Raw genomic sequence first — 26031 nt, forward strand, 5'->3', positions numbered from 1 at the left:
TTCACAACATGATAGAAAACTTACCTTTTAGGCTATAATAATCAAACGTTGGTTTAAAAAAGCAATTGTTTTTTTTAAAGTTTTTAATAGGTACTCATTGTAGTTTATGTCTTAAGATATACTGTTACGCCAATGTTATCAAAACTTCAATATTAGTTAAAATAATATACAGTCAGTATCATTTATAATGACGCCGGTCGTAACAACGTTAATTTCAAGCTCCCGGAAAAATTTCGTTTATTTATAAATATTATGTACAAAATCAAATTTGGTTATAACGACATCTGGTTATAACGATGTATTTTTTACGGTCTCCTGACCATCGTTATGGATTATACTGATTGTATAACATATTACGGTATTAAAATTTATATTGTTATATTATAATGTATAAATATTTTTCGTCATTATGGAAATTGAGTAGCATTTATTATTTTACTTAGTCTAAGTAACTTAGATTGCTGATTTATTTTTTAGTGATAACGATATTGGCTGAACGATGTTGAGAAAATTGTATTACAATATATGTAAATATTTCGAAGTGACGTCAACGTGTTCAACGGCTGACAAAATTCTCCAAACATGGATTATATACAATATTATGTGTACACATTTTATAAATCCCATTATTTTCGTACGTCATGGTACATATTTGTATATACTTTACTCTCTATAATTCTGTCACACATAATATAATTCTGGAAAAGATGGTTGCCGATTTTTGAAACTTGAGCTGACAATATTCTTCTAAATTACTACTCCTGATTAAATTATATTTGTTTCAAATATCGGAGTACGCTATTATTTTACTTTATGTAATTGTATACATTTTTACAATCGATACTCAAAAATCGAACGTTCTTTTTAAATTTGAATGTTGTGTTCCATATTAAAAATATAACATACATTTAAATTTGCTTTTAATTGTTATACAATAAGCAGGTATATTAATCATCGAGTGGAAAATGTAATATTTGTTCTTTTTTTCACATACCTAACTATTATTGAAATTGAGTTGTCATTTTAAAAGTAAAATACTAACAGAGATATAGGTAATATTAAAGACAATTTGTTGTTGAATAAAAAATCGTTTTGACCAAATAAAATACAATATAGAATTATTCTATAAAAATGTATATAGGTACCTAAAAGGTATGCCAGTCTCGGGATTAAACGTTGTAAATAGAATCAATTATTCTTTTAACGGTTTAATATTTTTTTTTGTCATCGAAACAATTTTATCACAAAATAATGAAATTTATAAGGACATTACATAAGGAAACATGAGTCACTCGAACGTTCTAATAATTTTTAAATTATTAATATGCAAGCCTCGATGTACCTATAAGAAGCTGCACGTATTGTTTTTGTTAACAACCGGATAGTAGTTGATTTTATATTTTGAAAAATGTCTTATAATATTTTGTTATGTATAAATTAATAATTACCTATATTATTTCAAGAAATCGTGCACCGAAAGTTTACTGCAGTAACGGTGCTCATTGAATAAGTAATTAATCACGTAAAATCATATTTGAGTGTCCATTAACGACGTTAGCGCAGTGCGACTCACAAGTTTCTCCTTAAAACCGGACTAATGTAAAAATCGACACTATAGGTCCGATATTTAGATCACGAACTGTATGTTGCGCTGTGGTTTGCATAACAAAAGAAGTTTTTATTTTAAATGGGTTTCCTTAAAATTGTATCAATATGATTTCTATAAAAAGTGGTTTGCACAGCGAGTTCAGTTTCAGAGAAGCTCCTACAGCTATCCTGCTAAGGACAATAAGGATTGCATTCAGCTGCTTTTGGACTTGACGCTATGACTTTTTTCAAAATTAGTGAGTTACACACTTTTATGTTATTATTATTTCTATTGTTAACCTACATTGTAAGTGACATTTTTTTTTATTTCTGAAAAGAGCATAAGGCAATAATTGGTTGTACCTACTACATTGATGTAGGTATTTAATTTGTTTCGTTACTATCATTTTGTTGGGTAATCGAATATGTAATAGTTTAAAATATTTAGATATTTATTTTCAATATAGGACCCAATGGCTTTGTAAAGAGATACTTTGTTGTTTTCACTTTGTTTGTCTTCTATTATTCTAAATTAAATTTAAGGGGATTCTTCGTCTTGGATCCATTGTTACAATACTCAACCTACTTATAGGATTTTTGAAACATCTTATTTTTGGTCACAACACTTTTTTTGATAAAGTCACTAAACTCACGTAACTATTTAGCAAAGTTTTTATTTTAAACTTACAAAATTTGAAATGTTGATTTTCTTATTCAACATTTAAAGTTTTTTTGGATATTTGATTTTATATATGGATTCGATTCTTCAACCTTTTCTTCGTAAAAAACCGATGATAAGCTTGGTTTTTCTAACAATAATTTTTCTTCTAGTTTGGTTTTTTCTAAATCAAATTTTTTTTTATACTTATATACAGATGATTGTTTTATCTTGTCATAATTTGATCTATGTTTTTTTTCTATGTCATCTAGTTTTTTTTCGAACCTCAGACGATAAGACAAAATCAATTGTCGATAGTATTCTTTGAAATCTGCTAGATTTTGTTCTTTAAAATATCCGAATTCCTGTTTTATATAATGTTCCATCCACGTTAAATATTTTTCAATACTTATATACATCATTTTCTCTGCGTCAATTTTATATTGCTTTTGTTTTTCTTCGCATTTATTGTTTAAGTCCATCGTAATAGCTGATACAGCGTCCTATAAACATTCCCAATTATAATAGTTAATTTAGTTTAAATATAATATGCGGTACTAAGAAATTATTGTGGATTATGGTTATTAACAGGTACGCTTTTAAACAAAATATTATTAAAAACACACAATTTTAGAAAAAAATTCAGATACATTTTTCATAATTTTTACATTAACATTACAACAATTAAGAGGATGCACAACTAAAATAAAAAAATATCATGCAACGCCCGAGAAACCAATGCGAATTGTATCTGTGGCGGTGATGGCTAATGGCTATTATAGCAGTATAAAGCCTATATTATTATCAACGCGCAGTACAGCACTTTGTAAGGGTCGACCTTTGGAGTAATAATCACTCGGGACTGTATTTCTAAACAATTTTATACTGTTAAAATAAAATTACAAATAAAATCATCGAAATTGCCAGAAAATTATGACTAGCCCCCCTCCCGCTAACCATGTATCTGGAGCCGCCCCTGTTAGCGCCAATGATAGGTGATCTATCATGCATTCGTGTTATGCATGTCGCGTCAAACTAGGTGATTTCTATAGCCATTACTGCAATGTTATTACTGCAATATTTTCATCGATGTTATTGAACTAAATGTTACCTATATGTATAGAAATACTACATAGATTATACAAATTTAAAACTACCTATGCAACAGCTCGCAGATTTCATAATATTATAATCTAATAGTATAATTAAATACAAATATACAACGCAATTAAAATGTTAATATTAATTTTCCAGCCAACGTATTGCGTCTTTTACGTTTTAGTTATAGTAACGCACTAGTAAATTGTAAAATATATCGTTGAACAATATCGTGCAGTTTTGAAATTTATTGGCCTATTTTAGTGGTTTGGTTAGTACTATTATCCAAATTGTTCGTTGGGGGAGGACTTCTAATTTCACGAAACATGACAATTGTAATTTTTTCTTCATACTCGTTTGTTGTTCATTATAATATTAATGCATCAGGTCTGCAGATTGTAAAATAAACAAATTTGAAAAAAAAACACTTGCTTGTGATATTATTATCAATTACAATAGATATGATAAAAAAATAAATAGGATTTTAATTTTATTGTTTTTAAACATGAAATCATTTGTTACACTTAGTATTGAGCAGTATTAATAGATAAGCTAATGTATCTCTAAAGGTCTAAATATTTAAAAATGTTACCATATATGGAAAATGCTAATATAAATATTTGCTGAAATTTTCAATCGTCTAGGTTTATTAGTTTTTGAGTTACACCAAAAAAATAAGATGGTTTTTTCAAAAATTGGTTTTACGTAAAAAATTTTATTTTTCCTCAATTTTTTTTCTTTTCCTGATGCTTTTGTAAACTACTGGAAATGTTCAATTTTGACCTCCTGAATACACCGAGTACCAACTAGATTCATTTTCTATCTAAATAGATGTTGAGGTCGAAAATTGAAAAATTTTTACCACCCCAAATGTTGATAACAGACATTGTAAATACAATACTTTCATTCGCTAATCTCAGAATTTTATACTACTAAGAAATATGCCTATTCATTTTTGTATGCATTCAAAACAAAAAATTGAAAATATCTATCAAATTATATTGTATTTTACTTTATTTTTATATTGATGAATATTTTGATTGATTACATCATAATATAATAATTCAAATATTCATCTTCATCTGTATCTAGATAATTGTAAACATAATGTTCATAATCTATACCATATTACGTTTATTACATAAAATATATCTATCTACTTTTGTTTTTATAAGAAAATAAGTAATTTATTTTTAAACTGTATTAATTGGTAGAATACAACAGGTAAAAGTTGAGTTAGAATAAGTAAACGTGTTATGCTTAAGGTTATTTAGAGCGAGACGTTTTTTCGTGAAATTAGTACAATAAACGGAAGAAAAATAAATATACTTCCAAAAGTCCAATTTTAACTTTGAAAAAATATTTGAATTTGTTCGCTTGTTGTCTGTGTTTTGAAGGAGATAAATTTATTTTTAATTTTTAGTAACACTAAAATAAATGTGAATTTTTAAAAAAAGAAAATTAATTTGGTACTATACTAATCAAAAAATATGATTGATCGAAAATCCATTTCTTTCATGAGCTAGAAAAGAGAATAAGGAATACAAATACGTTTTCAAAATTAATATCGGGTTTTTGGTACTGGGTTAATTTTTCTTCCGCTTTTTGGGACTTTCATGTTGAAAATTTTTTGAAAGCAAAATATTATAGTGACGTATGATTGTGCGTATGTACAGTTTTCTTTAATTACATAAAGCGTTCGGGGAACTCAGGCACACCAATAATCAGTTACTACACACACAGTCACACATCACTCACTAAGGACACAGAATATCGCCTAAATACGTCCCCTCAAAAATGGTTTGGTTTCAACTGCCTTAAGTGAAGAGTGTCCAGTGACACCACTTCAGAGTTCAGAATTTATCATTTAGCCATTTAGGTATGATTTTCATTTTAAAAATATACCTACCTCCTTTAGTGATAGGCATACATTTAAGGTGTCAAAAATTGTCTTCATTGAAATAAAGTTGAATAATTATAGCAACAGCTTAAAATACACATTAGTGAGAACAGGGAATAATAGTAACGTTTCATAAAATATTGCTTAGTAGTAAACATATAAATACCATGATTTAATTAAATAATCATTAATATTCTAGAAAATTTTGTTTTTTTTTTGGATGAATGTCTGAATGTACAGTACATCAGTACGTATAATATAATACAATTATTACTAAAATACATATTGTGTTCTAATAAATGTACACCGCACACTGTTAATGTTGTATAATGCATCACTGACTAAATCCAAAGGAATTGTCAAAAGGCAACCACAAGCTAACGCCTCGAGATATTCTTAATATCAATGGGTTAAGAGCACTATCAGTGATTAAGTACGGAAAGGGGATTAAACTATTTCAATATAATTTGTAATATCATTATTCGATATAATATTTTGTACAAACTAATACAAAGAATATATTATGAAGCATTATTTATTTTTATTTAGGCGGGAAGTATGCTTGAATAAAATTAAGATAAGAATAAATAATAACTGCAATATAATATGTGAATTAAATTTAAACTATCAATATCTATCCTGTACAAATGTATTAGTGTTACAATGATGTGTGTTTCTTGTGTGTGTGTCTGGCATCCACTTTTGGAGCAGTAAAAATTCTTTAATTTTCAAATTTGGTTCTGGTTTCTATAGTATAGAATTGGATCTAAGATCCTAATTTAACCTAACTTTATAATTTTGGGGGTCAAATGTAAAATAATTCTGGTTTAGAAAATAATGGGTAAACATAAAAATCGCTTGTTTTAATTTATAATACTTTATATTTAAACTTTATATTTTTTGTCTCTAATTAATTTGACATTGATTTTGATGCGCTTATACCTATAGATATACACTACAGTCTTTTTGAAATTGCCCAACTCAATAATCTATAATAATGATTTTGTACGATCCATAATATAAAGTCACGCAGTGGTCAAAGTGCATTAAAGAAACCTCTAAAAAATATATACCTAATATATTTATCTTTTAAGGTTGTTAATATATTTTGGTATTACTAATAGTTACTCAAAAATACAGTATCTATTAATCAATTATGACAGATTATAATATGATGTAAAATTGTCATGTTAAATTGGTCGAACTTATGAATTAAAAAAAATGTACATCGCGCATAGGTTATATTGTTATTTTTTTTAACTTGGTTAGTGATATTATTAAGTCAAAATATGAGAATATTTGTTTCTAAAAAACACAATAATTGTGATTAATTATAGTAATAAATGATAATATCTCCAAAAATGAAAGTTCAAAAATGTCAATTAATATGCCCTTACTATAAATACCAATATCAATAATATTATCAGTTTATAATATACTATTTAGATACTTACAAGTATTAAAATTAACGGAATATATTATATATAATACCTATAATATATAATAATATGTCCAATATACATTATTTGTTGAAACTAATTATTTTACCTAAGCAACTTTCAATATGAAATAAACCTTTGTGATTAACCTAATTAAATAATTAGATTAAAAATAAAATGTTTTACACCTAACCTATGACTTACACAATAAACGAGTATTTTAAGTAAAATGTTATTACTCAATATACAAAGAACAACCATTTAAATAATTATTTTAATAATTTTTCAACAAATTTGAGGTCAAACTTAGTAACAACTTTCCGTTTAAAATACGTTTAAACGTTTTTGTAGACCGAAAATTTAATTTAAAAATTTTTCCAACCATAGACATTATATTTTATCAATAATATTGTAATAATTGTGTTCATGTGTTATACTCTAATGTCAATATACCTTCCTTACAGAAATAAAGATGTAATTTTAGGATATATTTATTTTCGTACTTACGTTAAACTTATTAATCAGATATTTGGTATCCTGTAACAGTTTGTCGTCGTATTCAGTTCGTATAAACACTGAATCTTTCTCGAGTTGGTATTTCATTTTTCCCATTAGAATTTCTGTTTCCTGCTTAAATATTTGGTTAAATGTTTGATGTATGGGTTCAAAATACGTTTTTTCCTGTGTTGAACCCATTTCTGAAATTTGGATTTTTTTACAGTTTAATTTTATTTTACATACAGCAAACATTTGACGATAGCACCTAAAATATATTTGTGCACTTTCGCTTGGATCTGTTGTGCACGTCTCACAGGACCGAGCTTATTTCCAATTTCTTTTCGAACATTTTCTTTTTTGTTGATTTGTTTTTTCGACTTTGATTGAATTGGTTGATCTTTAAAAGATAATACCATCATCAACATTTACTATGCGTCAACCTGATTAAATACTCAGAAAATAAAAATACACCTGTATTTTTTTTAAGATAGGTAGATAATTAAATTCCGATGGATCAAATAAGTAAAATATCTAATAAATAATTCAATTCGTTTTAATTTGAAAATATTCTCAGTATTTGATGAATATAGTTTTCTTATGAAAGTTAAATACTTATAAAAACAACGTTTTATATTATGCATTTTTCGTACGTAGATCAATATAAAATATTGGCGAAAAGTGACAACTTTTGTGTTTATAATTTAACATAAAATGTATACAAACTAAGAAGTAGTAAGTACCAAACAATTGAGCGCTTGGATTACATCCTGATTTTTTCTTTCGAACACAACTCATTTCAATAAAGTAATATATAAAACTAAATATTTTTATACCAAATGAATATTACATTAATAACTACCTAATAATAATCGATATAAATATCTATAGCTAAGCAACAATTCTAATACGTTAAAACTTCAAAACAAATAATAAAGGTCTAATTTTGTGTAATCATACTGATCAAGGATTTTTTTTATCATGTTCGAATTCATGTGAAAATTTTATCGACATATATTTTTCTTATTTGTTATATACATATTTTTAATATTATTTTATTTGTACCTAATACCTACCACGCTAAGACGATTTCATGACAGTAATATGTAATGCCTACATAATAATATATCATCGATTATCGAATATGAGTTGCCTAGCTTAAACTCATATCGGTGCACACAAGGGTCATAGATGACATATTTTTTTAACGGTGATCTGTATTAATCATTCATATGCATAATTTAAGATATTTTTCATTGTATAAATAAAAATAAATTATAGTCTGTGTTTTAGCGATAATCAGTACCATGGTTATTACATTGGGTACAGCGTGGTCCGGTCAGTTTCCACAGTTTTACCACTCGTTTCCTTCACGGACGCCACTACCAATAGCATTTAGGCCATTCTACCAAGAACCATTGCTACCACAACGTTATTTTGTGCACCAACCACAGTTTCGGCAGCCGTTGGAGCTATACCAACCACCGTCTCCATCGCCGACTATGATACGGCCAAATCTGCAACCTTCACGCGTCTTACCTACCGCTCCATTGCCGTCAAACCAAGTGACCACGACCGGCGTTCATCACCACGTGTACTATTATTATTTTTATTTGCCATCAAAAGACGAAACACTGACCGGTCGAAGAGATGACGACGATGGTCGAGTGACACGACACCCATGCGGCGATCATCGTCCCACCACGACTGCCGAATGTCCTCCGGTATACCTTCCGCCTCCGCCACCTCCACCATCACCAACACCACCAACATCACCAACGACTCAAACTCCAACTTCTACCGTATCAGTGCCTCCACCGTTGCAAGGTCCTTGCAACGATGATACTGTAGTTGTGGACAACGTGGACTATTATCCTTTCAGTAGAACACCAATAGTTGTAGCACCAGCAAACGGCCCCCGAGATGGGTCTGAAAACGGAAGTCGAGACAACTCAGAACAAATTAAGCACAGGCATAACACCCAGCCCAACTTCATTTTGGCCAACTATTTGCTGCCACCGGACAAATGAACACCGTCGGTACCGGAATATCCCAAAATTACAGGATATTGTACATACATATCAATATCATAATATTATATACGACATACTTACATAATAATAATCATTATTTTTATACATAATAATATCGTTTTACGTTGATTATTATTATTACTCTTGTCTAGTGGTTGGTTCCGTTAGAATTCAATATAGAATTCCGTTTATTAACTGATTATAATAAAGTCGCTGCAATCGAATGAGGACCAATGTTATATACCGTCCACCATATAGTCATATAGACTTCGTTAATAATGTGTTAGGTTAATGGTTTGTCAAATATATAAATAAAAAATTTACAATAATGGATATTATTTGTATATGAATCAATTAAGTTATACTTATATTAACTGATAAAAGTATATAACGTTTGATATGTATAATGTATATAAAATGGTATGTTTGGTTTTTGTATATTGAACAATTCTTCACATCTTTGTAAATAATATCTAGATTAGGTTATAAGTATATCGAATTAAACATTTCGAATTTAGGTAGGTACCTATTAATGTTTTTGGAAGGATAAAAACTCAAAGTCCATATAGGCACCATGACTATACTCTTTTGTCAATAATAAGAAATAACGCAGCAGTTCTTCATAACTTGGTATTTGGCTTTAAATTTATTCGTGAATGTGTTATGAGATAGTACACCTACCGACCTTCCACCACCTACATTATTAACATCGTAGGTTGTAGTGTTATGAAAACAAAATAATATAAAATATACATAATTAAAATTAGGTTCAAATGTACGATTCTTTTCTTGTAACCCTTATTAAAATAATTTAATATACCTACATTATGATGAGCAATAATTTCTAATCGTTGTATAAGGAAACTAATCTATAAAAACGAAATGTCCAAACAATGTAATAATTTATATTATATAATAAAATATATTTCTACATAGGTAAGTGTATAGATTATAAATTTGATACTTATCACAAAAGTAAAAAAAAAAACAATAATAACACAAATGAAAAGTAATAATGTTCAACCGAGTACCAACGTTTAATAATAATAATAAATATTAATAACATGAAAATAAGTAATAACTACATTCTAGCTAGTTTATAATATCTATATTTAATTTTTTAATTAAATATTAGGTATGTTTTCTCAAAAAAGTTTATTTGTGGACATATAACTGTGTTTTGTAATCCAGAGGGCGTTGAGTCCATGAAGCGTAGTCACGAATTTAGCCATGTATAGAGTTAAATGACCTTAAAATTCACGAAAACTGGTGTTGAATCATCGTATATTTTCTGGCCAACTACCAAAATAACAAGATGAAAGTAAAATAATTCAAAGGAAAGTGACACAACCAAGTATGGCGAAATAGAAAAAAACTTGAATACATTTACGACATGTTATATAAGAAAAAACAATAATACTCGAATATATAAATATCAAATATAAACCATGTCAAATATCATATTATTTCAGAAAATAATGAAAAATGTAAAAAAGATAAGGTTTAGGTATGTTACAATATGTTAAATTTAACTTTAGGTGCTCCAATATCTCATATTTTTAATATTTTTTTTTAATTTACTTATTCAAAATCCGGTTTTTGAAATTCTTAAATATACTGGAATACTTAAAATCTTTTTTTTGGAACATATATAACTTTTAAAAAATGGTTCAAGTATAATAAATAAGTACTAGATCCAATATTACATTTATTTTATATTTTTGTAGAACCATTTTTTAAGGACTATAAGTATAATTATTCTTAGTATAGACATATTTTAATAGCTGAGAAACAACTCGTTCAAATTTCGAATTAGATACATCAAAGTTTTTTAAAAATGATCAACTAAATAATTTACAGTAAAGAGGAGAGGTTCTTATTTGAAAAACAGAAGTTTGTATCACCACAAGACACTCCTAAAGTAGTACAAAAAATCTCAAAAATTTTAAAATAATATGGTCTCGAAATATAATTAAAAATTTTAATAAGCTCATTACTAAAAGAAAAAATGAGATTGAGCATGCTTGGAGAATCATCCAGTATATATATTTACTTGTAAATAGTAATTGATTTTGCAATATAGTATAATCATTTAAATTATTTTAGCCTAAAATAAATAGGTAACTTTAAAGTAAAAAGTGTGTGCCAACTTTTTTTAAAATCAATATTTTATTTTTACTTTAAATAAATAAATAACTTTCCTAACAATTTGTTCAAAATAACTAGAAATTTGAAATAAATATTCAATTTATTTGTGTATATAAGTAATAAAAATGTAAGAAAAGTTTAATATTTAAAAAAAATCAAATCTGGTTTTAGTGTTATTGAACTTGATGTGATTGTATATATCAATTATTCATATACGATTGTAGTATTTTTTGAAATGATTTCTAATATTATACTTTTAACATTATGTATCAATTAAAATTTTCTATTATTTGACTTATGAAGTTATGCACAACTAAACTTGAACACAATTTTAAGTCAAAATACGCATAGCTAAGTCTATTCAAAATTAACGTACCAACTATAACGTATTGGTACACGATTTTATCAAACTTGTTCGTGGTTTTCCCCAACCCTAAACTTTAGATAACTTACTAAAAACGTCAACCTTTTACGCAAACATGTGGTATTGGATTACAGGATTACCTACTGTACTATTTAAACGATTAATAATTAAAATACACAGCAGAATTAATTCATCAAACGTATATACTAAAATATTATTGTTATTTGTTCATTTAACTGTCCAAATGTAAATCAAATCCTCATACGTCACCCACTTGGCGTATTTATAACTGTACAGCATAGGCGTGCGCACGGGTAGGGCTGATTGGGCTTTAGCCCCACCTGAGATTTTTTTATACGTGGCTGGGTTGGTACATTATGAAGATATGACTAAAAGTAGGTATATAGTCCTTTCAGTTTTTAAACGTTTGTGTTTACCAGAGAGACTATATAAAGCGATTCATTTAACACTGATTATTTCAAAAAGTGTAATTGTTTTTGAAAATTAAATTTTTTTTTACATAGTTTCAGTCTACAAGACAAATTTGTTATTAAAAAATTATATTTTTAAATATTTTTTATACTTCTAATTTTTTTAATTTTTTTAATGACAACATAGAACTTTAATTTCATATTCCAAAGCAGAATATTTTTCTAAGTATTTCGATACATAAAAATCGAATTTAGTGCGTGTAGTTTATGCGTTATAAGTATTTAAAGTTTAGATGAGCGGAGTTGAGTGGTGCGAAATGTATGTCCACTACTCCGCTCATCTAAACTTTAAATATTTATATCTCATAAACTAATAGCCCTAAAGTCGATTTTCCATGAATAATTTATAATAATTAATAAATATGAATGTTAATTGACAATTTTAAATATTAAATATTATATTTTAAACGTTTTTGAATAGATTGTTTTATTAGATTATATTTGGTTAACATTTTAAAACAATATTGATGAATTTTGTATGTGTGAAATAATGGAAACTGATTGTTTACATTTTCCAGTCACCAACAAAAGGGTCACTTAAAAGTTTGTAGTGAAAATGTTTATAACTTTTTTCTTGTGTGACCATGACAAGGTGGTGGGTGATCAGATTGAAAATAGCCATACCTGACTCAGAAGTCTGCGCACGCCCATGTTGTACAGTGTACACGAACTATAGTAATATGGTAATCAGGTAATGTACGGTGGAAAGGCCAAATAGAGTAAACCTCAACAATGAAAATTTTCAGAAGCGAATAACATAATAATATAATATGGTTTTATTTAAAACGAATGTTAAATTTATTTGTTAAAATATTTAAGGATTATATTATGTTTGTATTATACATAATATGGGAAATTTGTGTATAGTTCATTATGTTTTTATCAGAGTTAAAATTTCTTTTTTGTGTGGGGCCTGGGTAAATGGGTCTCATAACTTGGCCTTTACACTATTGATATTATAATACGTGATCCGAGTACGACATATATTATTTTCAAACGCTTAGCAAATATAGGGAAAATACCTTGTTGACACCTTTTTGATTTGAATCAATATTAATACTTACCTACTTATTATAGAAATGTACGATACATTTGAAAATTGTTTTAATTTGGATTATTCTGTTTGAATTTAGACAGAATAATTAGTATTTTATTATTACCTATTGTAATTGTTTCTATATAGCTATATTATTAATTGGAAGAAGTTTTGTTACCTATTTTATTGGTTGACACAATATTATTTTTCTTTTATGTTATGATTTTTGGGCATATTTTCGATATAATTCTTTACTAAAAAATAGGTACCAGTCGATGGATTACATTATGACGTCATAATAAATAATAAGTAATATGTTGTCTAATGTCTATGCTCTGTTCAGTGAGAGAACGCGCCGGTTATGCGATGCCCACGCGATACCCCTTCCATCGAGAGTCGAGACTGGTTCCACCATAGATTTATAAATTAAGTTTGATATAAGCTTAGTTTACACTTTATAGTAAGTTGCCTTATGGGTTTCTCTGTCCATTAGTTTCCCTTTACTTATTAGTTTATTATATTATTGTATAATGTTTCTAAAACAAATAGGTAGGGAATAAAACAATTGAATATAAAGGATGGATATTTTATAAAAAGTAATTATATAAAACCTTATAACCAAAATATTATGTACCTACCTACTTAGTATACTAATCATGTCATACAAGTTTAACATTAGGTATGCCAATTGTCATTTTTATTTTTTACTATGACCAACACAATACGCCAGTAGGTATACATTATATTAAAATAAAATAAATAGTAATAATATAATTTGGAAATTCATGAAACAGATCATACATTTCTGTGTAAAAAAAACATTTTTGATTTTATAGAGTGTTCTGTGTGTACTCGTGAATATAATATTGCATAATTATATGGATTTTTATGACATTTCTATTCTTCTTGATCCTATTGTATTATGCATATAAATACATATATTATTATAGAGTTCGTGTAATACGATTATACCGAACAAATTGAATTTTTTTGTGAATTCAGAACATGAATGATGTTGTTATAATATATTTTATACCTTATTATATTGAAATTATGGACATTTTAAATAATTGGAATATGTAGGTTACCTATATTAAAATTATTTTAATATAACCTCCACACATTTTATCCGTAATGTTTACAATCGATTTTTTTGTTTATTTATTTATTAACAAAAATCGGTATTATAAACAAATTGCATCTATAAATAAATTTTTTTTTGTTGTATTTATGTTCTTACAGTTGTTTCTGCCGGGTTTCAAGGATTTATTAAATTGGTAAACGATTTTCTCATTATTTCAAAACTAAAATGTGAATGAATGTGCGTTTATACATTCTATCACATTTTAGTTAACGCATGCATTTGTCCATAAGATCGTGTGCCTACCATTTGTAATGACGCATAATTGATCATTAAACTAATACAGTAGGTACCTATATAGTGTTGCAAATACTTACTAATATAGTATATATAGCATTCGAGGCTTCATTAAATTGGCTATTGCTTAATACACGATTCAAGTAGTCAGATAAGTACCAAGGCGTATTTTTATTAGTAGTGGTTGGTATTGTGGTGGAAAGTAGGACGAAGGTTCTATAGTTGCACTACGACAGTTCCTGGCAAAACGATTCAAACCTTCAACAGTGAAAGTATTATTTCGTTTTAGTACCCGCAAAGTGCCGTATTCTTACCACCCGGTATCGCGTTTATCATAGTTTTTCGCCATATTTTAAACCGGTGGTTGACAGTCACTGAAGTTCTCCAACGGATTTCAGATACTTTAGTAAGTAGTTTTATTGAGTATTATATCATTTTATAGGTAGACTATTATGTGTGTACAAATGTCACTTAATAATATGTTAGAATGTTTGGTATGAAGTATTTCACTATTTAATGATAATCGTTAATATTGTTATACCCTATATTATAGTGTTCACATAATCCCAAAAATTTTAAATTATAAGAAATTCCCAGTAATTTTCTTAATAATTGCGAATAGGTACAAACAGAAAACAATCACAAAACGTAAATATTTACGCAACAATCGATTTTTTTTAACTCTGAAAGGAATAACCGTAGAGATTAGAAATATTTTAGTTCATTCTGAGCTATCCAGACATGATATTTTAAACTTGCTTCGTTTTTTTATTTAAGTTTATGATATCTTTGTTTTTTAGTAATAAACTTGGCAATTTTATACATGATCCCTCATAAATTAATTTTACAATATTTAAAAAATATTGAAAATATGTAGGTATATATTTTGTAAGTGATTTGAAGTTTACATTTTGACGAAATTGGATATTTTAACTAAAAATAAAAGCTATTCATGAATCTATGTTTGTTATTTTGTTGTAATTTAAAAAATATTCATCACTGAGATTTGATATTACTCATAACTAAATGTATTATTATTTTCTGTACCCAATACAATTTTCACATTTTTAAGTTTCATTGGTACTACAAACCTATTCACATTATTCTACATTGGTATTGACTATAATTAATTAATAAAAATAATAAATTACCTATATAAATATATAAATACCTATATAATATTATAATAATTGATATTATAATTTAGGTATGCCAGTAGATTTATTTAGGGGGGGGGGGGGGCAAAAATGTATTTAGTTACTATTTTTACGTGGTAAAACAGTCCGAAGTAAAGAAGTCCTAGAAAAAAAGTCTGGTATATTATATTGTTTACATATAACAATAATTAAATATTAAAAAAAAAATTCAATGATTATAATTATGTACTTAGTATTATAACCTATATAAAAAAATTGAAATAATTATTACATACAAATAAAATATGCATAATATATTATAATGATTTCTTAATTAAATTGAGTATTAACTATCTTCATATAAAACATAATATATTTTTTGAAAAAAAATCGAAAAAATAATATCGCCATACAATATTTAAGAAAAAAATTCAATAATTATAATATTTATCTAGTATATTATGACTTAGCAGTTTAATTAACTAACTGTCGTCAACAAAATAATATTAAAAAAAAAAATTAATTTTGTTTGGTAGGTAAATAGTTTAGTTACAATATAATTTATATTAATACTAAATTAGAAGTTTGATTGTGCATCACATGGTATTTTTCCTTTTACCTAATTATATGTACCGGACTTTTTCACCGTCGACTTTTTATACCTCGGAATTTTTTATTCAGACTTTTTTTCCTAGGACTTTTTTACCTAGAACTTTTTGGTAGTATATCGATGTTTTGTCGAAATAATTAGTCCAACCTAGTCAACCTACCAAATGACTAATAAAAAAAATTAACAACTTATAATAATATAAATAAAATATGTAGCTTTCAAAATAAAGATGGTGAACGTTTCTATTCAGGATCGTTTTTCGCACATATTCAATGATTTACCTATATCATAGAATTCAAATATAATAAATATTTTACAGTAACTAACTACTAGTTCAATGATAGACTTCCTAGACTACCACAAAACAAGTTCTCTGGGGTCTGCTTTATTATTATTATTTAATATTTATATAAGAGAACTAAAAAAAAAAATTAAGTTAAATGCGATCCATTATGAACTAAATGTAATTATTGATTTTACAATGATGTGTGTTTTTTATTTTTATTTGTGTCTGTCATCACCTTTTAGGAAGTAAAAGTGCTTAGATTTTCTTCAATAGTATCTTTTCTGAAAGGAAAGTGAATTTAGTTGATACTTGGGGGGGGGGTCAAAAGTAAAATGTTTCCAGTAGTTTTCAAAAGCGCCGTGAAAAACAAAAGAAAAATTAAGGAAAAACAAGAAATTGTACACAAAATTTGTTTTCGAAAAATTTGATTTTGGTTTTTGGTGCAACTCTTAAACAAATGACCGTAGGTACATGAAATTTTGACTGAATGTTTATATCAGTATTTTCTATACACCATAACATTTTCCAAATATTTTAAGCTCTACATTTTCAGACATTTTCAGTTTCGGACATTTTCAGTTTCCATTTTTTTTTTTTTTTCTATAAATTTCAATACAATTTTATTTGTTGGTTAAAAAAGCTTGAAAATTTAATAGAAGGGTCCGAGGTTATTTTTTCAAACGCAGATGAAAAAAATTAAAAATCCATAGTCACAATTTTTTTTTATAAGCATTTAAAGTTCAAACATTGACAAAATACGTAAAATTTACGAAAATTTGCAAGTTATTTTGAGTTAGAAATCCATAAAAAATATTCCTTTAAATCTAAAATTTGAAAATTTGATTCAAGATTTCTCATAAGTTTGTCTACCTTTATCAAAGAAAAAAAAATGTCTATAAGAAACTCAGATTAAATTTTTATGAGCGTTTGATATTCATATTTTTACAACATTTGATATTCACTCGATTTCTCATATAACGATTTTCTTATTTTGTTGTAATTAAAAAACGAATGACTGTAGATACTTGAAAATGTAACTAAAAGTTTATATTAAGATTTTCTATACAACATACAATTTTGAAAATAATTTGACTTTTTTTTGAGATGTTTACGGAAATTGTCAGTTTTTTAATTTTTTTAGTTTTTTTTTCTATAATATCAATACAATTTTATTTGTTGGGTGAAAAAGCGTGAAAATCTAATGCAAAGCTCCGGATATATTGTTACAATAGCGGTTGAAAAATATTAAAAATACATAGGCATAATTTTTTTTTTATAAGCATTTAAAGTTTAAATTTTTACAAAATTTATTACATTTAAAATTTAATAATAATTTTGTGGTTAAAAATTTATAAAATGTTCAACTTTTATAATTAATGATTAAAAATTTAAAACAAGATTCCACGTAAATAGATTATATATAAATTACTTTATTTACCTTAATATCATTAAATATACTTAGTAATATCATAGGCTACCTTTTTTTAAAAATATAATTTGCATTACAAATTTTTACAAAAAAAATAATATTTTATTTGTTTTATTTTTAACAAACTGAATTGGAAGTAAAACACTTATGTATTATCCAATTTAACTTCGAATGACTTAAACTATTTCTCATTGTATTCAGTATTGTTTTATAACACTATACTTGTTTTTTATGATTACGTAAAAATACATGTAATTGCTGAAATATGCCCATGGGTAATCATTCTTATTGACTAGAAAAATCCACATCTTAGTATATGCAGCTAGAAACCAGTTGTCTAACAGGATACAGGAAGCTTAAAATGAATCGATGCATGTCTTTATAAGTAATTATAACTACTTTCTTTTTTGGTTCAATTCAATCAGAAAAACATTTTTTACGTTTGTTTACTAATGAATGATCATCATAAGCCATTATAATTTTTAAATAATAATGTACGCTACAAAAATTGCAATGAATTATTTATACATCGATTTATAAACCATCATCAGAGGTGGACTTAGCATTTTACTGCTATAGATACTAGAAATATGCCACCCCTATGTAAATATTAAAAGTGAGCACTGAGTATGATATGGTTGATATTATTATCTATACATTTTTCCACTACAGAAGTCAACATTAATTATTTAACTCCATAGGCACTGCATAATAATCAGGTCAATACAATTAAAATGTAGTTTACTTAAATTATTTGTTATACGGTATAATGCAAAACATAAATATAAATTATTTTAAAACTTTAAATATAATTTAAATTTTAAGCGAATGTTTATCATGTGATGTTAGTTGCGATCTATATTGAAAGCACTATGAGCTATGGCTAGTGATTTACATCAGCATACAATATTACAGCCAAATATTAATAACCTTGTCTTTCTAAACAATAAGCAGCTCACGACACACCAAGAAAAATGTGCAGTGTAACATAAAAGTAAACAATATTTAATATTACTCAACATAATGATAACGGCTACAAACTGTGCGCAAAATCGAGCTGGTTTTTTAGAAACAATCTTTTTTTTTTTAAATAATAGGTAGGTATATGGATCTAAATCGTGAGCCATATAAAATACGATTCATGATGAGGACGAATAGATAATTGTACTACTGTACTATAATAGGTAGACCACAGAATAATCCAAGTTTTTATAAAACAATAATTTTTATTTTGTGTTAGTAATTTCTAATTTTCCATTCATACGTAGTCATTTATAAAAAAAAACATTGATTTTTCTCGCTCAGTTTCTACATTATAAACTAGGTGACGTGTTTCGAAAACACGCGGTGTATGTGTGTCAAGTATAAATGAAAATTTGCGACCCTTTCAAGTCGCTATCATCATATATTGCAACCATTCAAACGCAACACAAGAGGTGTTATTTGTCAATTTGAAAATATTCATATCATAATATATACCACGGCGGTATATATTACGACATCAAAGATGATGACGGCACAATACAACATTACAACGTATATAATATACGCGGACTAACGACTAAGGTCTAATGCAGATATTTAAGTTTTAACGACGGTTCTGTTTTCAGACGAACGCTCAACTTTTCCAATAAGTTTTCGATAAAAATGTATAACGGTTTTGTATTTTTTGGGATATGATAATTATTCAGGTGTTCAACTTTTGCACAGAAAAACCAAACGGATAGAAAAAAAAAACGACCTAAACATGTTTAGCGGTGCACAGTGCACTCCTCCGTGGAGGAAAAATGCAGGGTTAAACGAATTTTGAGTATTTGCTGTACACGGAGAATAAGATACGCAAACGGCCACCAAAGACCTGGCCGGAAACTATGCGGTATCGAAATTAAACCAAAACACGACCTTGCGATTAATTTGGCAAAATCGAATGTTTTGCCAGTTGCCACTAGAGATAGGTCGTACCTACGCGTAACACGCACTCTTCTCGTTGTAATAGTTATGTCAGATAATAATACGACTGAATAATATTCATTACAACCATATTATATTATTTTTTAGTATCTTTTTATGTTGTTTTTTTTTTATTTATGTCCAAATGAAATTTCGTGACAACAATCTTTTAATGATTGTTTATGCTTATGATATATTATATTTTATTACTGTGATCAATTAAATAATATATTGATATTATTAATATTATTAATTAAGATTAATTATATAAACAATTAAACTAACGAAATATATTTCTAAATTTAATCAAAAAATGATTCACAAACTAAGTTTGTACCTATTTAAAATAAAAAATAAAAATTTTAAATTGCATACATTTCTGAAATTTAACATCACTAAATATCTTTCATCGACGTACAAGCGTTTTGTAACAACGAGTAGGTATTCCACCTATACCTACTATCTACCTATTAATAAACGCGATAAACAATTATTTGTACTGCACCGCTGTTTTGATGTTATTAACTTATTACGGGGGCAAAAAAATCCGATTACACGAGGTCAGTGTTTTTCTTTTGATGGAATTTTCCCTTTGTTAAAGGTTTAATCGTTTGTATGTTATTTTTTCGTTCAACGATCAGCCTCTTAGGATATTGTCGTAGGTACATGTTCTCTGCTGCAGTCAAGAGCACTGCACAGTGCACACACACACCGGATGCTGTTGGAAAGGTCACCTCTTTAGACTCCTGCCACCCAGAGTTCCGGTAGACCCTCACTCACTCACTTCTTAGTCACAGGAAGTGCGCCGGGGGATTTCCGACTATAGAATAGCCCACGGACGATAAACCCCTCATAATAAATATTGACGTCCGGTAGCCGCGACCGTGGCGTGGTGCTTGAACGAAAACGACTTAATATTATGATTAAATGTACCTATATACCTACCTACTCCACGTTTTTATGTTTATTTTTCTTATTCGCAGACGCTCAAAAACCATACATCGTAACATGTATATCAAACTTCTTTTCTCGGCGTTTACAATCACGGCGTTCACGTCGGCACGCCCTCAGCAATTGCCGTTATCTCTAGTGCCGCCCATCCAACAGCAGGGTTTCGTAGCACCACCACAAAACAACGCCATAAATCCTTCAGTAAGTCCATGCAATAACTACCTGACCTATAATGTGACTAGGTCGATTCTTATATTACTAACACGCGAGTCGTATTTTTTTTTGTATTTTATTTAATTATTCATATATTATACTATTATGAATACTGGGCCCCACTGAAGAAACTCGTACACCTCGACATATAGAAGTACATCCGTCGTATTAACGTATTCATTACCTATACTAAGTATAGAGTATTGATATTTTTAGTCATAGTTATTTGACAACAGAAATTATTTTTACGGTTTTTGAAACGCGTTCCGTTTCGTTACAATACGAAAACGATTTAAAGAAACAATTAATGAAAAAAGAAAGATTTTAAAGTTTATTTTGGCAGTACCTATATAAAAATACTCATTTAAATTATATAATAATATACCATCAAAAGACTACTGCAGGCGTAATGAATACAAATATTGACGTAACGCAACGTTTATCAATATTCAATGATATTATATAATATGGTACACGTACTATTCACAGAAACTGGTATTTATCAATATACTTTCGGATAAAATATGTTGAACGATAGGTTAAGTGCCCCATTAAAATTGTTTTATTTAAATATCATTGTGAAAATGGAACGAAAAATATAACTCGATTTATTTATAATATTGCTAAACTACCTTTAGTTTTAATCGAGTATTTTATTTTTTCATAAATAATGTTAAGGAGGGGCCTGCTTGTGTGTCTTTAATAAGGGGCAATATTTAGGCAATATGCAATTTCGTTGCCGCCGCCCATGGCATTTGTGATAGTCGTCAATGATGATTAGTGTGATTGTATGCGGGTACCGAGTTATCTACGCACGTACTGCATCGTACGCACAATAAGTCATGTCGACGGCACCGCTGACCAAAAATAAAATGCATGATTTTTTGCTCAAAACACGCTTTACAGGAAAAACTCTCAGTCATCGTAGAGTGGTCTGATTTGATCAATTTTTTTCTCGTTATAAAAAGGAGCATTTTCTACAGGGTGAATTGGACTTCGATTTTTAATTTCGTTGTTTAAAACAGACATAATACAAATAACAAAATCTTGTGAAAATTGGTCATACCTATTCAAAATTGTATTATATATGGTTTAAAATTTTGAAAATCCAAGTCCAATGCACGCCGTAAGTAGTATTTCTCTTTCAAAAAAAAAAAAAAATAAAAATTATTGAAATCGGATCACTCTACGAGGCGTGGGAGTTTTTCCTGTAAGGCATGTTTTTGAGCAAAAAACAGGTCACGTGCAGGCCCATCAATAAAAATGAAACATAGTAATCGTTTTAAGTAATTTAATCTTAATTACATAGACTTATTAAGTAATAAGACAACTTTACTAAATACATTTTGTATTTACTGTTTTGTGATTTTAAATATATTATCCATTATTGTAGAGGTACTTATAAAAAAAACTTTTATAATCAAAGATTTGTCAGACAATACCGAGTAATTTTTAATAATAATACAATATAGAGTTAAAATAAAGTAAGATTTCTATTTATATTAACTGTTCACCTATTTAATTTTTAGTTCATGGTTACTTGAACATTATATTATAATATAGGTATGCTTGAATAATGATGGCCGTGTCAGAGGTTAACGGCGAAAATACGTTAATATGCATACTATAGACTCCTTGGACTAAAATGAAGGAAATTCAAAAATTTAATCTGAATATTTATATAATAAACTAATAACCATTAAATAAAAATTGCAAATGAACCGTTAAGTTAAAAAAAGGATCTAAACATACTGCTAGGTTATAACTGAAACATATTATATTTTTCGTCATTTCTTACCTTCTAAAATGGTAATTTAGGCCAATTCGTATTTCACTAAAACAATAGGTACATATTGGCATATTGCATCACCTATACACAAATTGTTATATATACTGAGTTGTATAATACAATATAAGTAACTTAAAAATAAAGTGTGGCGCATATTATATAGTATATAGTTCATTATTGCAATAACGACCATGGTCGTGGTGGAGATTATCTGTATTGATTTTTGGACGTGACGCAGATTACAATGTATACGGTATACCTAACTCATTTTTTTTTGGTGTCATTTTTGACGCAAATTATATACCTAACCCATTCTAGCTTTTATGTGACACGAATTGATCGAATTAATAAACACCTATGTTATATTCAGCTGTAGGAACACACAACTTATATTAATAAATTTATATTTATCTAACCGACGCAATACAATAATAAATACTATTATTATTTTTAAAAAATTTTAACTAAAACTGTTATAACAGTAATTAAGTGTATGCAAAATCAATAATATTATCATCATATTAGTTATAATTCTGATAAAAAACGCAATTAAAATAATTTTTCAAACTTGTTTATATTGTTAAGTATTATATGAAAAATTTAAGTTACTTAACTTCTACTAGATTACTTCAATATTAAGCCAAAATACCAGACTATCAAAATGATAACGATATAATATATCTTTCTAAAATAATAAGCAAAGCAGAATTAGTAATTGACAGGTATAATTGTCTATTCTTCGTAGTAAAGCGTGTCTGAATTTCACTTTATATGTACCTATACCTAAGGGCTGTACATTTTCGGCCCGATCGGGTCCATCAATTTTATCCTCAGGCCCGGCCCGCCCCGGTACAAAAAATATTGTGAAAAAAAGCTTGGGCCCGGTCCGAAATAATGCTAAGCTCGTAAAAAGCCCGGTCCAACCCTTTATTTTATTTCAAAGACCCGGCCCAGTCCAATGTCACTACAAGCCGGGCTTTTTAAGAACCGGGTCGGGCCTACCTACCTATTATTTCTTGGCGAGCGCGTTAATTCCTTAGTGGGGAAGCAAACAATTTTCTATCGTTCATTTATAAACTTTTTAAATATTCTTATCACCTCAGTACAATAATACGCTACTCAAGAAGGACTATAGTTAAAACCTAGTAGTAAGTGTAAGACACTCAGTTCTGACCACGATTTAAGATATACAGGTTGCGTATCGAACTCCCATAATTTGACCGGTGAATTAACTATCTGAAACAGCTGTTCCTGGTACTAATAGCACACCCTGAGGACAAATTTAAAGATTCAATAATACTATAAACTATAGGTATTATTGGTATCAAAAGTAGATAACCGTGGTAAGTGGTTTATATCGTTATGGTATTATATATATATTTAACATATTTAAACCACAACGAGCGCTAGTGATTCTGGGCCCTCAGCTGTTTCAGATAGTTGGTTCACCAGTCACCGTAAAGCACTATTCATTAAAGGCCGATGTTTAACCTGTATATCTTAAATCGTGGTTCTGTCTGTAATGTGGCTAATTAAAACATATACTTTTATACAACGAAATAATCATTAAATATGTAATATATTGATTTAAATACTATACATTGTTATACGATATTATAAAATTATTATGACCATTGGACTGAAACACGAAACAGTGAAAACTGTATAAATATAAGTCTCTGGGGTGGGGAACTTGACTCTCCCGCACTCAGTGAACGCTTGTGTTGATTGGATCATAACAAATTGCTCCGTACGCATTGCTTAAAATCATTTGTAAACTTAACCTAGAGGATTCAACCTTTTTTTTTTTGATGAAACAGGAATCGAATCTTTTTATTATTATTTTTGTGTAAACAGATGTTGTGATGTCCTTTATATTAGTGCAACGTAATGCTTCATAGCTTAGAGTGCGAATCAGTAAAAATTGTTTCTCTGCCTTACACATAGATTACACCGCGTTAGGTTATGGTATCATTTTCATATACGTATACTATAAACTGATATTGGCGATACTTATAATATTTAGTATAAGCCTTGTATATGAACACTATATTGGACAGTATAATTGTTTATTGTAGTCTTTAATAAAATAATAAGTAACTACTTATAATAATACATGAACTTTAAAAACCTAAAATGTTTTGATTTCTTACAGATCAACTCTATCGGCAAGCCAACCAATCCAATTGTGGTGGCCGCGTTCCAGAGGGAGGCTTTGCTGCCCCCACACATGCAAAATTCGTTTTACAAAAACCCTAAGATAGCAGAAAATTTGGCCCAGAACAGTTGGTTCGGTCCTGGCGAGCAGCACGCTGTAAACAGGGAAACGGAAAAGATCCCAAGAGAGAAAATCTTTCTCATTCTAAAAAACGCAGGACTTTTGCCCACGCCTTGACTGGGCATCATTAATGAACATGATTATAATTATTTAATACTAGAATAAGATAATGCGTTAAATTAACTGTACATATTTTGATCACATCTTTTTCCCGAATCAAACGTTATATTCGTGTTTTTGTATATTTTTTCCACTGGATTATATTTTTAATCATAGTAAAATACGGTGTGTTTAATAAACATATATTTTTTTTATTATAAATACTGTATAACGACGTTATTATTAACGATAATTATGACGTAATTACATCACATCGTGTATGTGTGTGTACATTGTATTTTGTAAATAAAAAATAATTATTGTAACATTATATTACAATAAATCATTATATTTTATCTTTGTTTTTGTAAGTCGAATGTTGTTTTTTTATGGATACGTGTGCCGAAGATAATAACAAGTAAATGGTATATCTTACAAAAAAAATAATTAAAATAAACTAATGTTAGAAATCAATATCTTTATTAATATGTACGTGTACCTATGTTATTACTTATTAGGTTATGACTTATGATCTATTATATATGATACTTATACAATAATAATGTTTGTAAACAAGGTATAGGTAGTTTGGAAGTCACAACTTGTTTTTTTATACCTACTTAAGGACTTAAAGACCTATATTCTTCATCATTTTATTTTTAT

At 28.0% G+C, this 26031-nt stretch overlaps 2 protein-coding genes and 1 pseudogene across 2 annotated transcripts; 2 read left to right on the forward strand and 1 right to left on the reverse strand.

Annotated features, from left to right (window-relative positions):
- Window positions 1–1668: 1668 nt before the first annotated feature.
- On the forward strand, window positions 1669–9553 carry LOC132949038 (uncharacterized; annotated as a pseudogene).
- On the reverse strand, window positions 2302–7975 carry LOC132948426 (uncharacterized). Its single transcript, XM_061018874.1, has 4 exons — window positions 7921–7975; window positions 7446–7577; window positions 7190–7380; window positions 2302–2748 (listed from the first exon to the last, which is right to left on the reverse strand). Exons 1-4 carry the CDS (start codon window positions 7973–7975, stop codon window positions 2302–2304), a joined length of 825 nt encoding a protein of 274 aa, XP_060874857.1.
- A 5246-nt stretch (window positions 9554–14799) lies between the features above and the next one.
- LOC132949301 (uncharacterized) lies at window positions 14800–25739 on the forward strand. Its single transcript, XM_061020122.1, has 3 exons — window positions 14800–15033; window positions 21022–21190; window positions 25147–25739. Exons 2-3 carry the CDS (start codon window positions 21047–21049, stop codon window positions 25384–25386), a joined length of 384 nt encoding a protein of 127 aa, XP_060876105.1. The 5' UTR covers window positions 14800–15033; window positions 21022–21046; the 3' UTR covers window positions 25387–25739.
- The last annotated feature ends 292 nt before the right edge of the window (window positions 25740–26031 follow it).

This window comes from Metopolophium dirhodum, chromosome 7, assembly GCF_019925205.1.
Source record: "Metopolophium dirhodum isolate CAU chromosome 7, ASM1992520v1, whole genome shotgun sequence".
NCBI classification, from domain to species: domain Eukaryota; kingdom Metazoa; phylum Arthropoda; class Insecta; order Hemiptera; family Aphididae; genus Metopolophium; species Metopolophium dirhodum.

Bases quoted from the DNA above. Each gene is read 5' to 3' on its own strand.
- LOC132948426 (XM_061018874.1), bottom strand. From the start codon at position 7,975: ATGAGTTGTGTTCGAAAGAAAAAATCAGGATGTAATCCAAGCGCTCAA. The intron at 7,381-7,445 runs GTGCTATCGTCA...TCCAAATTTCAG, and splicing joins AGTGCACAAATATATTTTAG to AAATGGGTTCAACACAGGAA. The intron at 2,749-7,189 runs GTAAGTACGAAA...GAATGTTTATAG, and splicing joins ATCTGATTAATAAGTTTAAC to GACGCTGTATCAGCTATTAC.
- LOC132949301 (XM_061020122.1), top strand. From the start codon at position 21,047: ATGTATATCAAACTTCTTTTCTCGGCGTTTACAATCACGGCGTTCACG. The intron at 21,191-25,146 runs GTAAGTCCATGC...GATTTCTTACAG, and splicing joins ACAACGCCATAAATCCTTCA to ATCAACTCTATCGGCAAGCC.